Here is an 18635-nt window from a genome sequence, read left to right as displayed (position 1 = left end):
GATAGATAGATAGATAGATAGATAGATAGATAGATAGATAGATAGATAGATAGATAGATAGATAGATAGATAGATAGATAGATAGATAGATAGATAGATAGATAGATAGATAGATAGGTCGTGTTCTTTTTTTCCTGTAGAAATTTTCACTCCTGATAAATTTCTGGCAGCACTAGTAAATATCCATGGACTTCTTTGTAAGCATCCTTTGCATCCAATTTACCGTGTTTCCCCCCCTTTCTCTCTAATGACCCATGGTTGTTTACTTACACTTTCATTTCCGTTGTAATTGTCTACACGCTTGCTTAACCTTTAACTTTCTTTCTTTTTCCATTTTATTATACCCGTCAGGGCCAAGGACATTACAAAGGGGGAGTGGTAAACACAAAAGAATGAAGAAGACACATACAATTGGTTACATGAGTGTTTAAATGGCACTCGTATATGATGTTTATGATATGATGTTATGATAAACATATGATATGATGTATATGTTTAATGGCACTCGTAAACTCGTATATGACTGCCTCCGAGCAGTACTCCAGAAAATATAACCTCGAGGTGAAGGGTTTGCCTTTCACTCAGGGTGAAAGCATTCCTGACACTCTGAGTCAGATTGGTAGGCTTGTTGGTGTGCCCATTTCGGAGTCAGATACTGACGTCTGCCACCGTGTTCAAGCGAAAAACTCGAATGTTGCTCCTAACACTGTTGTCCAGTTTAAATGTCGATCAAAGCGTGACACTGTGCTCGAGAAGGCAAGAAAGCTGAAACTTTCGACGCGTGACTTTGGCCATAAGTCTAGCGAACCTGTGTTCATAAACGAGCACCTTTGCCCTGCTATGAAACAGTTGCTCGGAATGGCAATCGCGAAAAAAAAGGCGAAAAACTGGCGCTTTGCTTGGACACGTGGTGGCAAGGTCTATGCGCGAGAAGAGGAAAAATCTCCTGTCTTGCACATCCGCAGTGCGCATGACGTAGAAAAGATTGAAAAGATTGTGTAAACTGCTCCGGTTTTCGCGAGCATGAGCAGTCTATCTTGAATGATGAACGAGTCACCGCGAGATGTCAGCAACATAATTCAAATCAACTCCGATGTATGCTTTTCTTGCCTACACCTTAACATTCGTTCAGCTAGACACAAGGAAGGTGAGTTATCAGTATTTCTAGACGAATTTAGTTTCCAGTTCGACGCTATCATGTTGACTGAAACATGGTATACATGTGGCGAAGAAATTTACAAGCCGGACGGATATCGGAGCTTCTTTGTAAATCGATCACGTAGGATGGGGGGCGGGCTTGCTATCTTGGTTGAGAATAAGTTCGACTGTGAAGTTCTTTCGGAATTTTCATTTATATGCAACGAAGTGGAATGCTTAACTTTGTTATCGCAAAATTATATTTATTCCGTAGCGTACCGACCCCCTAATGCTGACATAAGTACCTTTATTGAATTTCTAGACCGCCTCTTCAGCTACGTAAGCGACAACAAGTTCAATTTAATTCTTGGGGGCGATTTTAACATTGATCTCCTGAAACGATCTCCTGCGCACGAAGCTCTTTTACTAACTGTAGAATCGAGTGGTAATTGCATACTGACTCAGACGGCTACACGCGTTACGATGCAGACCACCACACTTATTCATGTATTTATCTCTAACCTAAATACTAGTAGTTTACTTTCAGGTGTATTACGCAGTTCTATCAGCGACCATTATCCCATTTATGTGCTCCTGAAATGTGCCGCAAATAAAGAACACAACCTATCAGCGCAGAATACTGTGCAAAATATTACTCCGGACACCCTCGCGTCCTTTTTTTCTATTCTTTCAAATCAAAACTGGCATGACGTCTTTTCTTCTGAGACTGTAGATGCGGCGTATGAGGCATTCATCACCTGTTTTAAACGCCTGTACAAAGATCATTTCCCTGAGAAAACTGTAAAAAAGTCCACTAGAAGTCGTAAGCCATGGATAAATCGAGATTGCCTTAGAATGATTAAAAAGAAAGACCAGTTATACAAGAAATTTATGAGGACCAAGTCCCTTGCTGATCTAGGCAAGTTTAAACAATACCGCAATAAAGTAACGTCTTTTCTCAAAAACGAAAAAAGAACCTTTCTGTACAATGAGTTTGACAGCGAGTTCTGTGATGCTAGCGCACAAGTTTGGAAAAAAGTTAATAAATTATTAAACCGAGCACAGTCTACGTCAGGAGTTACAGAGTTTTGGTTTGAAGGTGAACGTATTGAGGGTGTTGCACTTGCAGATAAATTTATTACGTTTTTCAAAGATATTGTAAATAATGATCTGAGTTCAGATTTCGCTTGCAACACTATACGACGGAATAGCAATAGCATATTTTTGGAGCCTACGGATGACTCTGAAGCGTGCAGTACTCTTACTTTCTTTAAGAACAACAGGTCTTGTGATATAGATGGCATTCAAATCTCACCTGTAAAATTTGTCCTCACTCTAATAGCACCAGTATTATCTTATATTTATAACCTTGCCTTATCAAGCGGGTCCTTTCCAAAGCAGATGCAGAAATCTAAGGTAATAGTATTATATAAAAGCGGTGATAAAAATAGCATTTCAAGTTACCGACCGATTTCCATTTTACCGCTTTTTTCGAAAGGGTTGGAGAAAATTATTGAAAAACGGTTAATAAAATTTTGCAATAGGTTTAAAATGTTATCAACAGCACAATATGGCTTTTTGCGAGGTAAATCTACCGAATCAGCTTTATTGTCTCAAAAATAAATTATTCTTAACGCTTTTGAAAATAAAGAATTGTGCATCGGCATCTTCATAGATTTCTCAAAGGCTTTCGATCGCCTTAATCATAATACCTTACTTAAAAAATTAGACCTTTATGGCATACGTGGCACTCCACTTGAACTACTGAAATCGTACTTGCGTCATCGTGTACAATGCGTTAAAATAGGGCCACATATATCTTCATTTCAAACTATTACTGCTGGTGTCCCACAGGGTAGTATTTTAGGACCTCTACTTTTCATTTTATATATAAATGACCTTGTTTTGACTGTTAGCCAGCCGAAATTTGTAATTTATGCTGACGATGCAAGTTTATTTTTCACAGGTAGTTCCGTACAATTTCTGGTTTCTGTTACTAACAATGCTCTTGATAAACTTAAGGAATGGTCTGAAGCAAACTCTTTACTCATAAACACGAAAAAAAAACTAAAGCGGTTCTATTCAGTACAAGACAGTTTCCCACTCAATCCGATATACATATATACATAGGCGATTCACGTGTCCAGTTTGTAGACACTGTCAAGATTTTGGGGGTAATTTTTAGCAAGACCATGAGATGGAACACTGAAGTTCAGTTCATTATGAGTAAACTGGCAACGTGCACCGGAATTCTCGCAATATTTCGGCATTTCTGCCCGAACGCATAAAATTAATTATTTACAATGCGCTGTTTGTATCCCACCTAAATTATTGTTTCTTGGTTTGGGGTACTACCACTAAAATAAATATTAATAAAATATACATGCTTCAAAAGAAAGCTGTACGCTACATTGCGAACGTAGACTACCTTGCTCACACTCAGGAACTGTTTGCTCGTTACCAAATTTTGCCGATTAATACCGTGTACGAATATTACTTAGCATTAAAATATAAGCGTTGTATCCAAAATAACCAGCTTAGTTTTCTTGAATTACCCTGTCTCAGTCAAAATCTTTCAGAATACTCCTTTCGCAGAAAAGAAATTTGGCACATTCCCTTCTCCCGTACAATGTACGGGCAACAGATGCTCCGACATAGCCTGCCCACTGTTTTGAATAAATTATTGTCAAGGGGTATAATTCCTGAAACATGTTCACTTGTTGACATGAGAAGTGCACTAATTCACTAATATCTTCTTTTTGAAAGCCGCGTTCTTGTATTTTTTTTCGTATCTTGCTACGATGTATCCTGTGTAATATTATCTTGCTGCTATGCATGTCTGTGGTGTTTTTTTCTTACTATTATGCTGTGTTTTTTCTGTTTATGCTTTGTCCACAAACTCATGTATATACGAGATATTTTTGCCCTTGTTAAATAGCCAGAGTGTTACTATGACTTTTACACTTTACGTTTTCGCTGTATGCCTTGTACAAGGGGGCTCGGACGTCCCTCAAGTGATTGTGTTCACTTTCTGCCCGGGCCTACCCGCATCGTTGATTTTTTGGCGATGTAAATAAACTTCAACTTCAACTTCAACTTCAACTTCAAATATTAGCCGAGACTTCACGGAACTATTCATAATTAGTAAGGTCTGCAACATCAGCGGGAAAATGGTTCCAGTCACGTGAGGTTCGCGACAGGAATGAATGTGAGAACGTTTTAGTGTTGCATTACAAAATGGCGAATTTTTACTGATGATTGATGCTACAGGATAAATAATTTGGATGGGGGGATGATGTGATCTCTTAGAGTATGGTACAACTTGTGAAAGAAGGCCGTACGAGGCACTTTTCTGCGAGATGCCAGCGATGGGAGGCAAAGATTAGATTTCATGTTAGGTATACTCGCTTTGCGGTTGTCCTTAGCAGGAATAAAATGTACAGAGTTATTTTCAACCATCTCGAGGTCAGTTATTAGGTTTTCATGGGCAGGTTTCCAAACCGGAGTCGCGTATTCGAGTTCGGGTCATATTAAAGTTTTTTATAACAAAAGTTTCAAATTAGTAGGTACGTTGAAAACGTTACGACGTAGGCAGCCAAGCATACGATTAGAGTTTTTAATTATGTTCTCAGTATGAAGAGGCCAGCTGAGGTTAGATGTTATGTAAACACCAAGATAAGTATATGAAGAAACTGATTCCAATGACATGTTGTCCATGTAGTACAATGGTAAGGTAGATGTTTTCCTAGACACACGAATGAATTTCATTTGTTAATATTTAGCACCAGTTCCCTATAGTGGTAAAGTCTGACTGAAGTAATTCAATATCGTTAGTATTGGAAGTTTCTCTGAAAATGACGCAATCATCAGTGAACAGATGAATATTGGAGTTGATAAGCGAGGGCAGATAATTAATGTAAATTAGGAACAATAGGGGTCCAAGGACGGAACCCTGTGGAACACCTAAACGGCCTCTGTAAAATCGGAGTTAATGCCGTTAGCACAAACAAATTTGAAGCGGTTGAGAAGAAAACACTCAATGCATTTCAAAAGGTTACAGTCAATGTTAAGTGGTTTTTGTGAAGTAATAGTTTGTGACACACCTTGTCGAATGCTTTGAAAAATCTAAGGATATACAATCGGCGAGTTATCATTGGTCAAGAATATGGTGTAGTGCATATGTGAACGATAATTATTGAGTTTCATAGGAGTAAGATTTCTAGGAAGCGTTTTGTGCTTACGTAAAAATGAGTTCAATTCAGGAAAATTAACCAGGTTGGTAAAAATATTATGTTCGAGCATTTTGCAGCACGTCCTGGTGAGACAGATTGGACGATAATTATGATGGGATGCTTTGCTGCCGGATTTAAACACTGGAATCATTCACCTTGCCTATTTTCAACTCCTTAGGTAGTGTACTATGGTCAAGGGATTGCTGGAAAAGTTTGGATAGTATGATACAAGAATAATCTGAAGTGTTTTTAAAAATTTTGAGTTAATGCAATCGTATCTGGGAGCCGGATGAAGGCATAGTCCATCAATAAGCTTGCTGATACCGGATGGAGCAATAATTATGCAGGGCATGCTGACATAGTTTAAGTGCTGTGTACTAGGCGTATGTACGCTAGATGTGGCTGTGAAATTTTCTGAAAGTGTTTGGTTTAGCATGGTGGCATGTACGTCGGAGGGAATCGGAACACCGGAAGAGTCGGTTAAGATAAGGCTGTTGTCAGTCGAAGGAATAATTGCACGCCAAATCTTTTTACATTGGCGGTAAGCATTGAAGGGAGAAGTGCTTTTTGATGTGTTTGGGCGCTTGCGCATATGCGTTAGAAGCCGCAGTATACGAGGCCCAGCGTTCAATTGTGAATGAAAGGTTTGCAATGCGGTAGAAGCGCTTCTTTTTATTTCATAACCGCTTAATGTAATCATTGTACCAGGGAGAGTTTGTGTGAGTTGTAATGGTGCATTGAGGAATCTACTGTTCAGTTAGATGGGTGACTGTAGCTGTGCACATGTTCCAATTAGTTTATACACTAAGATGTTCAAAGCTATCAAGTAAAGCGCCGATAAAAGAAGATAGTCCATTATTTATGACGTGAGAATTTGCTCTGTAATATTCTCGTATTATGTTTTCCTTCTTGTAAGTTTTCGGACGGTCTAGTTTATTATCAAACTGTACAAGCAAGTGGTCGCTAATTCCTGGCAGGTACGTTACAGGCGATACTATGTTGGGTCGATTAGTGTGGATTAAATCTAATTTATTCGCACTGTTAGCGTGACTCTAACAGGGATTCTAATTCTAGTTGCGTGAGCGCACATCTGCATGAGTGAGAATACGGAACACAAATCGAAAAAGTCCCGAGCTTAAGATGAGAGTAGGGATATTAAACGGGGTCGGTATTCCGTGTTATGTTTGGGAAAGTAAAATCGTCATGCAGGAACAGCGGTGATGAAAAAAAGCGTGTTGCAACGATGTTAACAGCTTCATAAAGTTCGTTACTAAAGTTAGATGACGACGAAGGTCCACGGTAGCATACCCCATATTACAACTTTCTGATGATTAAGTGTTATTGCTGACCATACTAATTCTAGATAAGTCTGCACGTGTGTACATGATGGTATATAATTGGAAATTGTGACAAGCAGCCCGCCGCCTCTTTGCGAGCTACGATCACAACGATAGAATGAGAAGCGATGAGTATTGAAAAAGAAAGCGTTGCAGACATGCGCAGTGAGCCATGCTTCCGTTAGCGCGATTATTTTAGTGGAACACATATCGATTGCTCATGTGAGTGAGTTGTACTTGTTAAGGACGCTTTCATATTAGTAGACAGACAGACAGACAGACAGACAGACAGACAGACAGACAGACAGACAGACAGACAGACAGACAGACAGACAGACAGACAGACAGACAGACAGACAGACAGACAGACAGACGGACGGACGGACGGACGGACGGACGGACGGACGGACGGACGGACAGACAGATAGATAGATAGATAGATAGATAGATAGATAGATAGATAGATAGATAGATAGATATATAGATAGATAGATAGATAGATAGATAGATAGATAGATAGATAGATAGATAGATAGATAGATAGATCTGTTCTTGAGCTGTTGAGCCTCAGACAATCAATACACCATTTCGTGACGCTTTTGATCTGCAGATAAGTGCGCCCCTAAGCCATTGATTTAGTTTCAAGTAGAGGGCAACCCCATCTGATGCCGTTACTGGGAACCGAGCGTGCACTTTTTCCAACACAGCCGAAGTACCTTCTCGCTGTTAACGGTGCCAACGCCGAGAAACTGAGCGACGGCATAAAAAAACGCTTAGACTTTAAAAAAGGGTCGTCTTCGCAAGTCAGTGTCTTTAAATACCGATAGAAAAGTAAACCATAACAATAAAATTAAAAAAAATTGTTTCAGAATTCCGCTTACGTGTGTATTTGCTCACTCCTTACGGAACAGTGTGTCACAGAAATTAGCATAACACGGTATAATGTGCCTGTTGACCGAAGAATGTAGAACAGCACGATTCTACATTCACAAGGGCCAGACAACAGGATACTGAGCTATATTTGTCTATAAAGAGCTGCAGCAAAAAAGCAATGGTCATTAATATTTTATTAATTTATTTTAATATATTGAATGCCCGAAGGCGTTAGAGAAGGGAGTGGTGACGAAAGGTGAAAAGTGCATGGTTACATGATGAGGTTATAGCGCCCAAGAGTCGTGGGTGAGAGCTGTAAATACAGAAATAATAATCACGTTTACCATGGAGGTCCCCAGGCAATTCTCATTCTCAACAAGTCGACTGTACTTCTTTCATAAACGTTCTTACTGCAAAAATCAGTTAAACCTTCCGAATGCAATTCGGAAGGTTTAACTGTTCCTATAAGAACAAGTTTTTGTATCTAGTACACTGAAAGAATGGCACAAGTTACCGCTAACCGCTTCCAAATCAAATGACTTCCCCACTGAACTGGAATGAATTTTTTGCAATCACGTGCGCCTTCAGTTGCAATGTGTCCTCGATCTGTTAACTTGTTTTGCGATAGATTAGTGTTGAATTAGAAGTATATGTTTGTTCTTATTGTTATATAGCATCTTCACTTTTCAAACTTATTGTTGTTATTTACCTCGAGCTTGGGAAACTGAATTGGCCAGCGCTATGGTTAAATAAAATAAAAATAAAAATAATTCATAAGATACAGCGCACACTACGGTGATTCACAGATTCAAATGCAGTAATAAGATAGTAATCGCACATATGTATTCAAGCTCAGAACGAACAAGTATTTTAAAGTGTATCAGTTTGAGCTTTGATGGTCCTCTCGAAAAGCAGCGACGTAAGCATCCTAACATTCTATCAGCGTCATTTACTACATATTACTAGTGAGTTTACCAGTAATGATCAGTGGTTATGTGTTCTCTTAGACATGTTAAAGAAGGTATTTTATCAACACAAATCCAACAACCGTATATGAAGGGGTGTTAGCTGGTGGGGCTTTTCAATATTATCATGGGCAAAAGTTGCGGTAAAACGTAGGGCTAATTTAAATTTTGCCAAGTTGTAAGAAATGACAAGAGCAACTCCCGTGGTTCTAGTCCGCGGCTACAGCATACGAGGTTTCCTCGTGTTTTGCACGGTAGTGAAGAACCATCACTTAGTAGGATGGCTGCTTGTGTACAAAACTGAAATTGGGATATAGCAACTTCCGAGAGTGAAATAATTTGCGATTTTGGGCTCATGTGACATCACTCTTTAAAGCTGACCTCGAGATTTGACAGGTCAAGTGTTCTGTCACAGGTCCGTCCCTATGAGGCGATACTGTAAGAGAGACGAATTCACGTAATGGGGTACGCGCATATTATCGGTATGAAGCCGAAAGAACACTGAATACACAATGAACATGGGCTTCAGATGTTACATCATCTTTCGAGAATAATCAGTCAATGATAAGTGTAGGTGATTTGCACGATCAAAAAGTATTGGCGTGGCAGCACTTAATCGTCACTCGAGAAAGTGCTTGCACGTAAAGCAACGAGCTTACAAATCCTCCGGGTGAGTTAAGCCACCATTTATCAATGAAAAAAAAAACACGGACATCAAGTGTGTTTAGGTTGGAGTTTATTAAACTAATTCAAGCTGGCGCTTAACCCAAAAATCTATGACATCAAACGTGCGCTATTGTGCCTGGACTGTTTATCCTTTGCCAGTCAAATTAGATAGTATGGACAACAAATCCACTATAATGTGGTGGCTTTCATTATGCTGGCGGAGTGCCACATCATGCCATTGGAAAGCTGAAGCCTAGCTGGCCCTGATGCACCCTGCTCGTGAGATAAGAAAGCTCGTTACGGTCAGTGATCACACTCACCGTAACCTCAAAAAACAACCTGTCAAACTTATTTATTATATAAATTGTGCCAATGATGTCAATTCTACGGTGACATACCCAGCTTAATTTCGTATATAGCAATAACTGGTGAAAGCGGTTAGAACTCTCCGCCGTTATCCGAAATAAGTGCAAGACAAGCATCAGCAGCGTGAGAAGAAATGTCTCTGAAGCGAAATTCTGGCTTTGAAGGATCACGGGTCACAAGGGTAGGAGCATCACCAACTTCTTGTTTGAGCAACTTAAAGGCGCTTTCACCCTCGTTCGGCCAATGTCTTCGGTTGCATATTTGCATGTCCGTGAACAATGTTAGAGACTGGTTGTTAGATACGTTAACTATTCGGTTATGCCACTGGTATGCCTTCCTTCCGTCTTTCTGTATTAAACTATGCGGCTTGCAGTTTTCCTTCATTACGCTGTTTCTATCGATATCTGTGCGCATCGTTCTGCTGACTTTTAACATTATCATATATTTCTAGAGTTTCCGTCTCGGTCAGCTAATGCGACATCTCAGGTTTTACCTGATTTACGGACAGCTTCTGACTGTCTTACAGGCACTGACTAATTCTGAGAGCGCTCGAATTGATGCCACCCACATGCCAGCCTCCTCCTCCAATCCTTGTATGTTCATGGAGCTGGCTTCGTGCCTTTGCCGATATTAGACAGTCGTCGCAAACTCGCTTATTGATAAGAACGCCGACTATAAAGGCGTGGCATCTACGTCTTCAATGAAAGATGCCGCACCACGTAACATAAGTGGTCTTACGGCGACCTTTGCCTCTACCTCATCCCCGAATGATGACGTCGAATGTTTGGTTTGGTGGGATGCCTTAAAATCCACCGGAACCATGCTTTAGCGCAGTCATGCGATACTAGCACTGGTGGCTATGATAACGCATATCACTTTGTCATTGCAATTTATTTTAACATTCGAAAGCTTTGAACAAGGAGCGCTTAAGGTGTGTGCTGCAAAAATCACTTCTATTCTTTCTCCGTGGTCGTACTTGTTACCTATATTTTCGTGACCATAAGGGCATTCAAAAGCATAATCCCCACAGCTTCCCCAGTTTTGCTTTGCTTCGTCAGGTAAAGTGCTTCAAACTATAGTTGTCTCGTCCGTGACTACACATTTACGAATGCACTATGCACGGTCAGCGCTTTGCTTTTTGCCACCTTCTTGTCCGTACACTCAATGGTTCATATCAACACGCGCGCGCTGCATTTGCCCATGGCGTCACCGTAAGAGTGCAAAGATGTTGCTCCTCTTCTCGATTCAAACATTTCCTCATCCTCTCGCAATCAAACACATTGATGTTATTTTGGTATTGCGCCTTTCAACTGCTCAACTTATGTCAGCTCGAGGAGGGCCTCGAGGTCCTCACGGGCCGCCTCCTCTTAAATGTTTGGTAGCGATGTAGACGTGCCGCGAATATTTTCCGCGTCTCCCTTTCTTGACATTTAAAAAGCATGTTTGATACTCGTATTTCGACAGATATGGCTGTGGGAAAACGACTGATTTCGTCACGTCATTGTCCTCATATTGCTTGACAGTGAATCGAACGTTTAAGTAAACCATGGGATTGCAGATTAGTTGGAGAACAACCTTTTCCTATACACGCACACTGGGTGAGCTTCTAGGGATCTCTCCACAGAATCAACCCACATGGGCACTTTTCCCTTTGATGGAAACTTTTGACATGGCCCAGGAAGGAGCTCACAGACATGTTGGTGACCCATTAGACGCCCTCACAGATTGTGCGTTGCCTTACCTGTCACGCAATACACTGACAAGCTCAATGTAAGCTCCAAGTCTTTTCTTCTGCAATGTTCGTTGTGTATATTTCTCTCACAGAGAGAAGCATACTATACTCGCTCGAACTGTAACTACCGTCACTATCCCCCGCGCTAGCCATCTTACACGTTCAATTGGGGAGGGGGCTGATTGAGGTGACCGAATCAGTTTTCATTAAATGTCACCACTTCAAGGAGCTGTCACGCTCTTAATCAACGTGGCCAAGGGAACCACTAAGCGGTGTAGAGTCGTTCGAAGTTGCCGCGAAGCTGGCCATTACTTTGCCTGTAATGTTCCTCGCTTGCTTAGCGGCCCTAATGCTGTTCACGCCGACAAAAGGTGCCTCTGACAGCGCTTTGCTGCACGAGCCGACTGCGCCTTGTCTTCTGCCTGATCTTCACGCCAATCAGATTGTATTCATTTCCACAATGCGTGGCACCGCTCGAGTTTCCGAGGTAACTGACAGCACGTTTGTTTCCGAGCTGCAGACGCTACGTGGCTCACTGCTGCGCTCACAAGAGCGGATGGCCGGGTTTATATATCACTCTGTGGGATCAGTAATTTAGGGCCCGACTAGGTCACCGCTGCTCGATGTGACTGCCATCAAAGTTTCTCAATCAGTCCAATATCGTCAAGTTGCCTTGAATTTGGTATGCTGGCAACCATCTTAAAGCTTCCTTAATTACCAGGCACCAGGCTTCGAGCTTTCGTGACCTACTTTGGTTGGTACCCAATAACAGCACTTGTCCGCTTACGACAGCAGACAGAGGCGGATGTTCGGCTATTCTACCAAACCTGTGATGGGAGAAGAGGCACACACAGACCTTCAGAAACCTCTATTGGGCTGCTTTTTGAGATTAAAACCGAAATAAACAACCGAGCGTTGGGTTGTGGTACAGTTCGAACCATTAATAAAATTGGTGCATTTGCAGGAGGAACAGGTTTCGTAGTAACTCCCGCTTACAAAATGGGTGCTCCCCCATTTAACAACTGCCGCAAAAGCAAACTCGCTGCAGTAGGTGCCTTTCTTGCCACTGCCAATACCTCAACGATGCTTGGATTTTAATTGACTGCCCCAGTAAATTCATGTTCTTGCTTCGCACAGCTTTGAAGGTGCTTGGAAGAAATCGAGGCAAGTTCACTACATGAATTGCGCGAAGTTTATATACGCAAAGAAGCTGCAATGAAGGTGTATACAAAGTATGTCTGGTGGAAGGCAATCTTGTGCATGTCCCTCAAACGTAGTCCGTAGATGAAGAATGTGAGACTCCCTACCCTGATCATCGGCGGGTCATCAGTCTCTTGTAGTGCCATGGGCACCTGCATACACAAATAATAAAAGTGTGACATTGGAAACTGTGAGAGTGGCATCATTTTCTCAGTTCATTGGTCACGTCTGACTTCGCTCTCTATGCCGGATGTGAGGAATAGTATAATATGTGCGGAATAGTGTAACAATAGTGTAAGTGAGACAGGTCCCGTTATGTTGGCGCATTTCATTGGTAAACTGCTACATGGAAAGTAAACAGACAATAGATGCCTAACCTTGCGCAGATCTGTGACTATGGCCGTAGTGCACTGGCCGTAGCCTCTACGACGTTGATAATTGTTTTATTCTCAGTAGTGTCCGCTTCTCGTATGCCCACGAGGAAGTTATTGCTGTTCATAGTGTTTTGCTTCAATAGCTGTCTTTATGGATCACATGAAAACCATTGCATTTCCAATTATTCGCTCAACTGTCGAATCATTTGCTTCTCTGATCACCGGTAAAATACAAGGAGTAAGCTATGCTTTTTCATTTCAACGTTTATCTCTACGAGATTTTAATAATTACGCTTTCACTTTGCAGTGACGACAGAATGCTATTTCTGGACCATTGAAGAACAGCTTGGAAAGAGCAATTATGATTGCGAGTTTATTTGGAGTAACTATTGTCATTTTCCTACTGAGGTGCCATTTGATAAGCGCGAGTGTAAGTAGCTGTATGATGTGTCAATAAATGCGAGACAGCAGCTGCGCAGTGCTATGTCAACATTGACAAGTTGCATTTCTTATTCTACTGCACCTTGATTTTATTGTCTCTGCAAGAGCAGTTGTTCATTGTAAGAATGTCTTGCTAACATAAACGTATTGCTGATATATTTCTAAGGCTTGCAAAACTTAGCTTTGATATTCTGAAATGTCGTGATTTTTTTCAGCACGTGTCATTAATTCCCACTTGCCTCATAAACATGGCACGTAAAGCAGCTGAAATTCAGGAATATGGCGCCCGAACAACCACAGTGACGGTTTTCACAGCTAGGTTTCATTTTCCTTTTTTGATGGGAGTGGGGGCGGAAGTAGCCGAAATGACTGTGCTGCTTCATGTGGGTCACATGATAGCTTGACGGGGTGATGAAGAAAATCTCATGACAAATTGCAAATAGTTTGATCGAGGTTCAACTGGACATGTTCTGCCATTAGGCTTTTCCTTCAGTTTCTTTGTTATCGAGCCAATACGGCCTATTCGGGAAAGACCGCACCATACTACTTGAGTACCTGGTACATCTGGCAAACCTTAAAAGTGCGTTTGCGGCTAAAGAAAGTCAGAAGTCTCAATAAAATAATCAAACTGAACGTAGGTCTGTTCTAATAATTATAAGGTTCCTGTGGACTAACCGTGGACCTACTTCTCAAGGAAGCTCTTATTCTTGCCGACATCATTTCTGGCAGTGAAGCTGAAGAGCTTTTCACAGCGAAGCTGTTTAGCTCTGGTTTACCCTCGTATGGATGCCCCGCATGTGTTCCCAGGTGGTATGGGGAGGGGGGTTACACTGGCCGTCTCAAGTCCGTATCACGCCATGTGGGTAGGACTGCGTGTACGGATCCCTGAAATAGGGCAATACCGGGCCAACCGGCAGCGGAGGTCAAGCAGGCTTCAAGCATTCCGGCAAGGTCCTAAAAGAGGTATAATAACCTGGATGTCCATATAACCACACAAATGGGGTGCTGTAAAAGAAGCAGTAGATATGCATGTATATATATATATATATATATATATATATATATATATATATATATATATATATAGACATATCATGAGAAGCCAACAAACACTGACACCAAGGACAACATAGGGGAAATTATTTGTTCTTAAAAAACATGGAATGAAGAAACGATAAATTAATGGAAAATAAAGTGGATGAAAAAACGACTTGCCGCAGGTGGGAACCGAACCCACAACCTTCGTACATATATACATATATATATATATATATATATATATATATATATATATATATATATATATATATATATAAAGAAAGCACGCAGAGTGTGGCAAGTTCACCCTCATGCGCTACATATGTTTTAAATCCTGTTTGACTGTTTGCTGGAAGTTGGAAGGGGAGAGAGCGAGAAAACTTATTAAACACAAGGGTATTGGGGCAACTTCGCACCGGTCCCCTCACGGTCCCAATGCGCACAAACGAGCCGAAGGGAAGAAGCGGGCAAGTGGTGCGCCACCTGTCGAGGCAGCACCATACATTGCTAGGAGGGGGTCTTCTGTGTTTGCCGCAAGATGGCCCTGCGTGTGGGCCAAGCACAGAATAAATGTAGCGGAGACTTACTTCGCTATGCGTTTAACTGCCACTTACCCGCCGTGGTTGGTCAGTGGCTATGGTGTTGGGCTGCTGAGCACGAGGTCGCAGGATCGAATCCGGGCCACGGCGGCCACATTTCGATGGGGGCGAAATGCGAAAACACCCATGTACTTAGAATTAGGTGCACGTTAAAGATCCCCAGATGGTCGAAATTTGCGGAGTCCTCCACTACGGCGTGTCTCATAATCAGGAAGTGGTTTTGGCGCGTAAAACCCCATAATTTAATTTGATTTTAACTGCGTATTCTGTAATTTACATGCTTGTAATTACCGATATACACCGCAGCATAACTTTCTACGGCACGTTTCTAAGGCAACACCGTACTCACTAGAGGCGCTTTTGTCCCGCTTTGAAGCATCGAACTCATGGCTGAGTGGTGCAATAAAGAAAGAAAACTCATGGCTGAGTGGTAGCGTCTCCGTCTGACACTCCGGAGATACTGCTTCGATTCCCACCCAGCCCATCTTGCAGGTTGTGTTTATTTATGACTTGCCTTCCGCGAATTTTCACTCCCGGCCAACGCCGCCGATGGGGACGACACCATCTTTTCTGCGACACGAGCTCCTTAACGCTGTCGCGTTAAAACAGGCAGACGGGCGGCCGACCAGGCCACGCTCATGCGCAGCTGGCCTCGCTCCCTTCACCAGCGTGTCTCATGCTTGACGCATGCATCTCGCAGCGTCATTGGCCTGTCGCTAGGCAACGCAAGAAACGTAAGAAGCAAAACATAACCTAATTAGTATGCAGATATTTTTGGTTTTACCGGAAAAGAATAAAAAATAAAACAATGTGTGTTGACGTCATTTGAAATTCTGTTTTTTTTTTTTCGATGCCCAAGCCAACAAACCGTCGAGAATAATTCTAGCATGACATATTTCGAGCGGCCAATTTTCACCGAGTATCCCCTCTTGTTGAAATCCTTTTTCTATGATGGGACGTTATCGGCGCGCAGGCGAGAGTCGATGGACGCCGCGCGCGTCGGAGAGCGTTGGCCGCGTCGGGTACGTTCGCTGCGCCAGTGCGTCAAACCATCGGTTGAACTGTAGACGCTGTTGTTCTCGCCAACGTGAAGTAACGTGAGTGCGCGCTCACGCTACGTCGGACTATGCTTAGCTATTTAACCCTCGCGTTGTCATGTAGTATCTCAGCGGCGAGGCTTCGAGTACAGTGTGTACACAATGGCCGAGTGCGCTGAACGGCGTTCTCCCGCTGAGGCGAGTCGAAAAGTTGGCTGGGGCTTAGGTCAGCTAATCCTGGGTATGCAAAGCAAAAGCTTGATTTAGCCTGGTTGAGCCTTGGTTAACATTTGATTTAGCTGTAGTTATTATACTTGTGTATACAATAATTGTTAAGCCAGGTGTGAGGGCTGTGTCTAGGTCGGTAGCTAGATAAGACTGTGATTAGGCTTGGGTAGGCACGCATCATTCGACGGTGCGGCGCCTGTTGTGCCACAGGGAAAGCGCAAGTGCTAGACAGGCAAACAGACGCCGCGAACATGCGCAGCCTTGAAACACAAACGGACAGGGCGCGAACGCGGTCGCTACATGGATCTCGACGGGGCCACGCCTGTTGCAATCCGGATCTTCTCCACTGAACCAGTTCGCCAGGCGAAATCCGTGGGGTGGTCAGACGCCGCTCGGCGATGACGGCTCAAAGCCTCCCGCTCCCTCGCAACACTCAGAGAAGACGGCGGCCCGGCTTCGCTCTCATCTATCGTCAAGCTCGCATCGTCGTGCTCGCACTGATTAGGCGAGCACGGCGCTCCTCATAAGGCACAACCACTCGCACGCGATGGCAAGCTTCGGCACGCGCCAAAGCGTCAAGACGTCGGTCGGGAACAGAGTGAAGCATGACGGCACGTAGCGATTTTGTCAACTGCCGATGGTCGAAGTTCAGCGACGCGAGGCGAAGCTTGGCCGGCATGCGCCAATGAGAGGCTGCGACGCGTCGCCGACGTCAACCAATCGGAGGCTGCGAAGCCCCCGGCTGATATGCCTATGATGGCCGCCCATCCGAAGACGCCGACGCCAACGATCGTCCAATTTCTTCGGACGCAGGACGCGCGCGACAGTGTTCCCGAAAGACAAATAGTAGGCCGACAACGACACGACCGATGACCGTTGGTTGTCGTAGTGCGACCTGGATACGAACCGACTTCGAACAACACCGACAAATCCAGCCTTCTCACTGGGTTCCGCCGATCTAAGTGCGATCGTCTGATAAAACATCCAACCGAATCACGATTGCCGCGACGTCTGTGCATGGTGTGTGTTTATTTTGTCGTGCTCGAAACGTATGAAAACAAGCTTCCCAACACCGAAGTCTCGACAATCAGCACTGGCCTACCGCCGAAGTTGTTTACGTTACGCGTAGGCCTAGCGCCTCCATCGAGTTCATCAGTGGCGAGTGAACGAGACCAGCTAGGAACGCTGTCGAAGGAAATAAATTTTCACTTACGTTTGGCGCTGCAGCAATTTAAACAATGACACTCCTGACTTCGTGCGGTGTGTGATGGGGTGAATGAACCGTTTGGAACTTCGGGTGCTAAACCGCGGCGTGTTTCGTGTGGTCTCAGGTTACTCAAGTTTAACGGGGCAACGCTCCACTGTTTGCAGTGACAAAATTAACTTTTGTAATAGAAAGACACAAGTAGCCAAACAATTGGAAGTACGTATACATCGTCAGCCATGCTGGCCACTTCAGCTAACAGTGCGCTGTTTTATTCGGCATGTGAATCCAGTTCAGTAGAATTCTACTGTACTCCTTCACTCACTTCTTTCAAGTCCATGCGTCTTTTGTGCTAGTTTAGGATAAATCGCTCGTGCAGCACTCAAGAACACTGACGCACTGAAGGATACGTGACACATCGCAGTCGTGTTTGAGTGAGTGTGTACTAATACTTGAGCACTGTAAAAAGAAACGATCTGTTTGGAACGTGTACACCGTGTGTAGTGCATAGCAGGACCTGCATGATGCAATACCTATGCATGTAGCAGCGCAAAACCAGGATTGCTTTGATGCCTGCTTCAGAAGCAGCAAGTACTGAGTCAATGAAAGTGATTTTTTATCTCAAATTTTGTTTATGGAAACTGCCGACGCTGTGAGTGCATTGTGGCAAAGGTGAAATGGTGTCATCATTGCTTTGTGCACACGGTATGCTTAAACTGCCCAAATTTCTTCAGCTTCTACTAAAATGTTCCTTGCTGCGATACTAGAAACTGTTGTCAGAAAAAAGATAAACTCTAAGCCATGTTGCTAATGCATATTTGCAGGATGTGTTTGGTTAAGGACTTAACACTTCCACTGCAACATTATGCCAATGTGCAGCGTATGTGCTTGAATTTCATTCCGTAAAGGTGACCGACTGGGCCTACAGTAGCAAACTCTGTAGTAGCAGGGGAAAAAGTGCAGCCATGCGAATCAGCCAAAGAAAAACTGGTGCGTGTCCAACCTACTTCCTCGGAGGCATCTCTTTAAAGAGTGTTCGTGCCCTTCCCATTCTGGGTGTAACATTCAGCTCTTCTCTAAACTTTTCCGCATATGTCACTACCACTATGTCTAAGGACCGGCCCATTCATGGGTTTGTGTCCTGTGTCTCCCTTCCCTGATGACCTGAGGTTTTCCGAGCACTCTACACTTCTATCATTCTGCCAC

General features: G+C 43.1%; 1 protein-coding gene across 2 annotated transcripts in view; it reads left to right on the top strand.

Annotated features, from left to right (window-relative positions):
* The window catches only part of LOC129388325 (uncharacterized), a 51890-nt gene extending 38530 nt beyond the window's left edge, over positions 1–13360 (top strand). For both annotated transcript variants that reach the window (XR_008615300.2, XM_055078468.2), the window contains one exon: positions 13190–13360. Coding sequence is in view for 1 of the 2 variants with exons in the window: in XM_055078468.2 (XP_054934443.2) it covers positions 13190–13320 (131 nt within the window). In the remaining variant the exon portion in view is untranslated. The remainder of the gene's footprint in view (positions 1–13189) is intronic.
* The last annotated feature ends 5275 nt before the right edge of the window (positions 13361–18635 follow it).

Source organism: Dermacentor andersoni, chromosome 10 (assembly GCF_023375885.2).
Source record: "Dermacentor andersoni chromosome 10, qqDerAnde1_hic_scaffold, whole genome shotgun sequence".
NCBI lineage: Eukaryota > Metazoa > Arthropoda > Arachnida > Ixodida > Ixodidae > Dermacentor > Dermacentor andersoni.
Note: the sequence above shows the minus strand (reverse complement) of the source record. Positions and strands in the feature narration are given on the sequence as shown.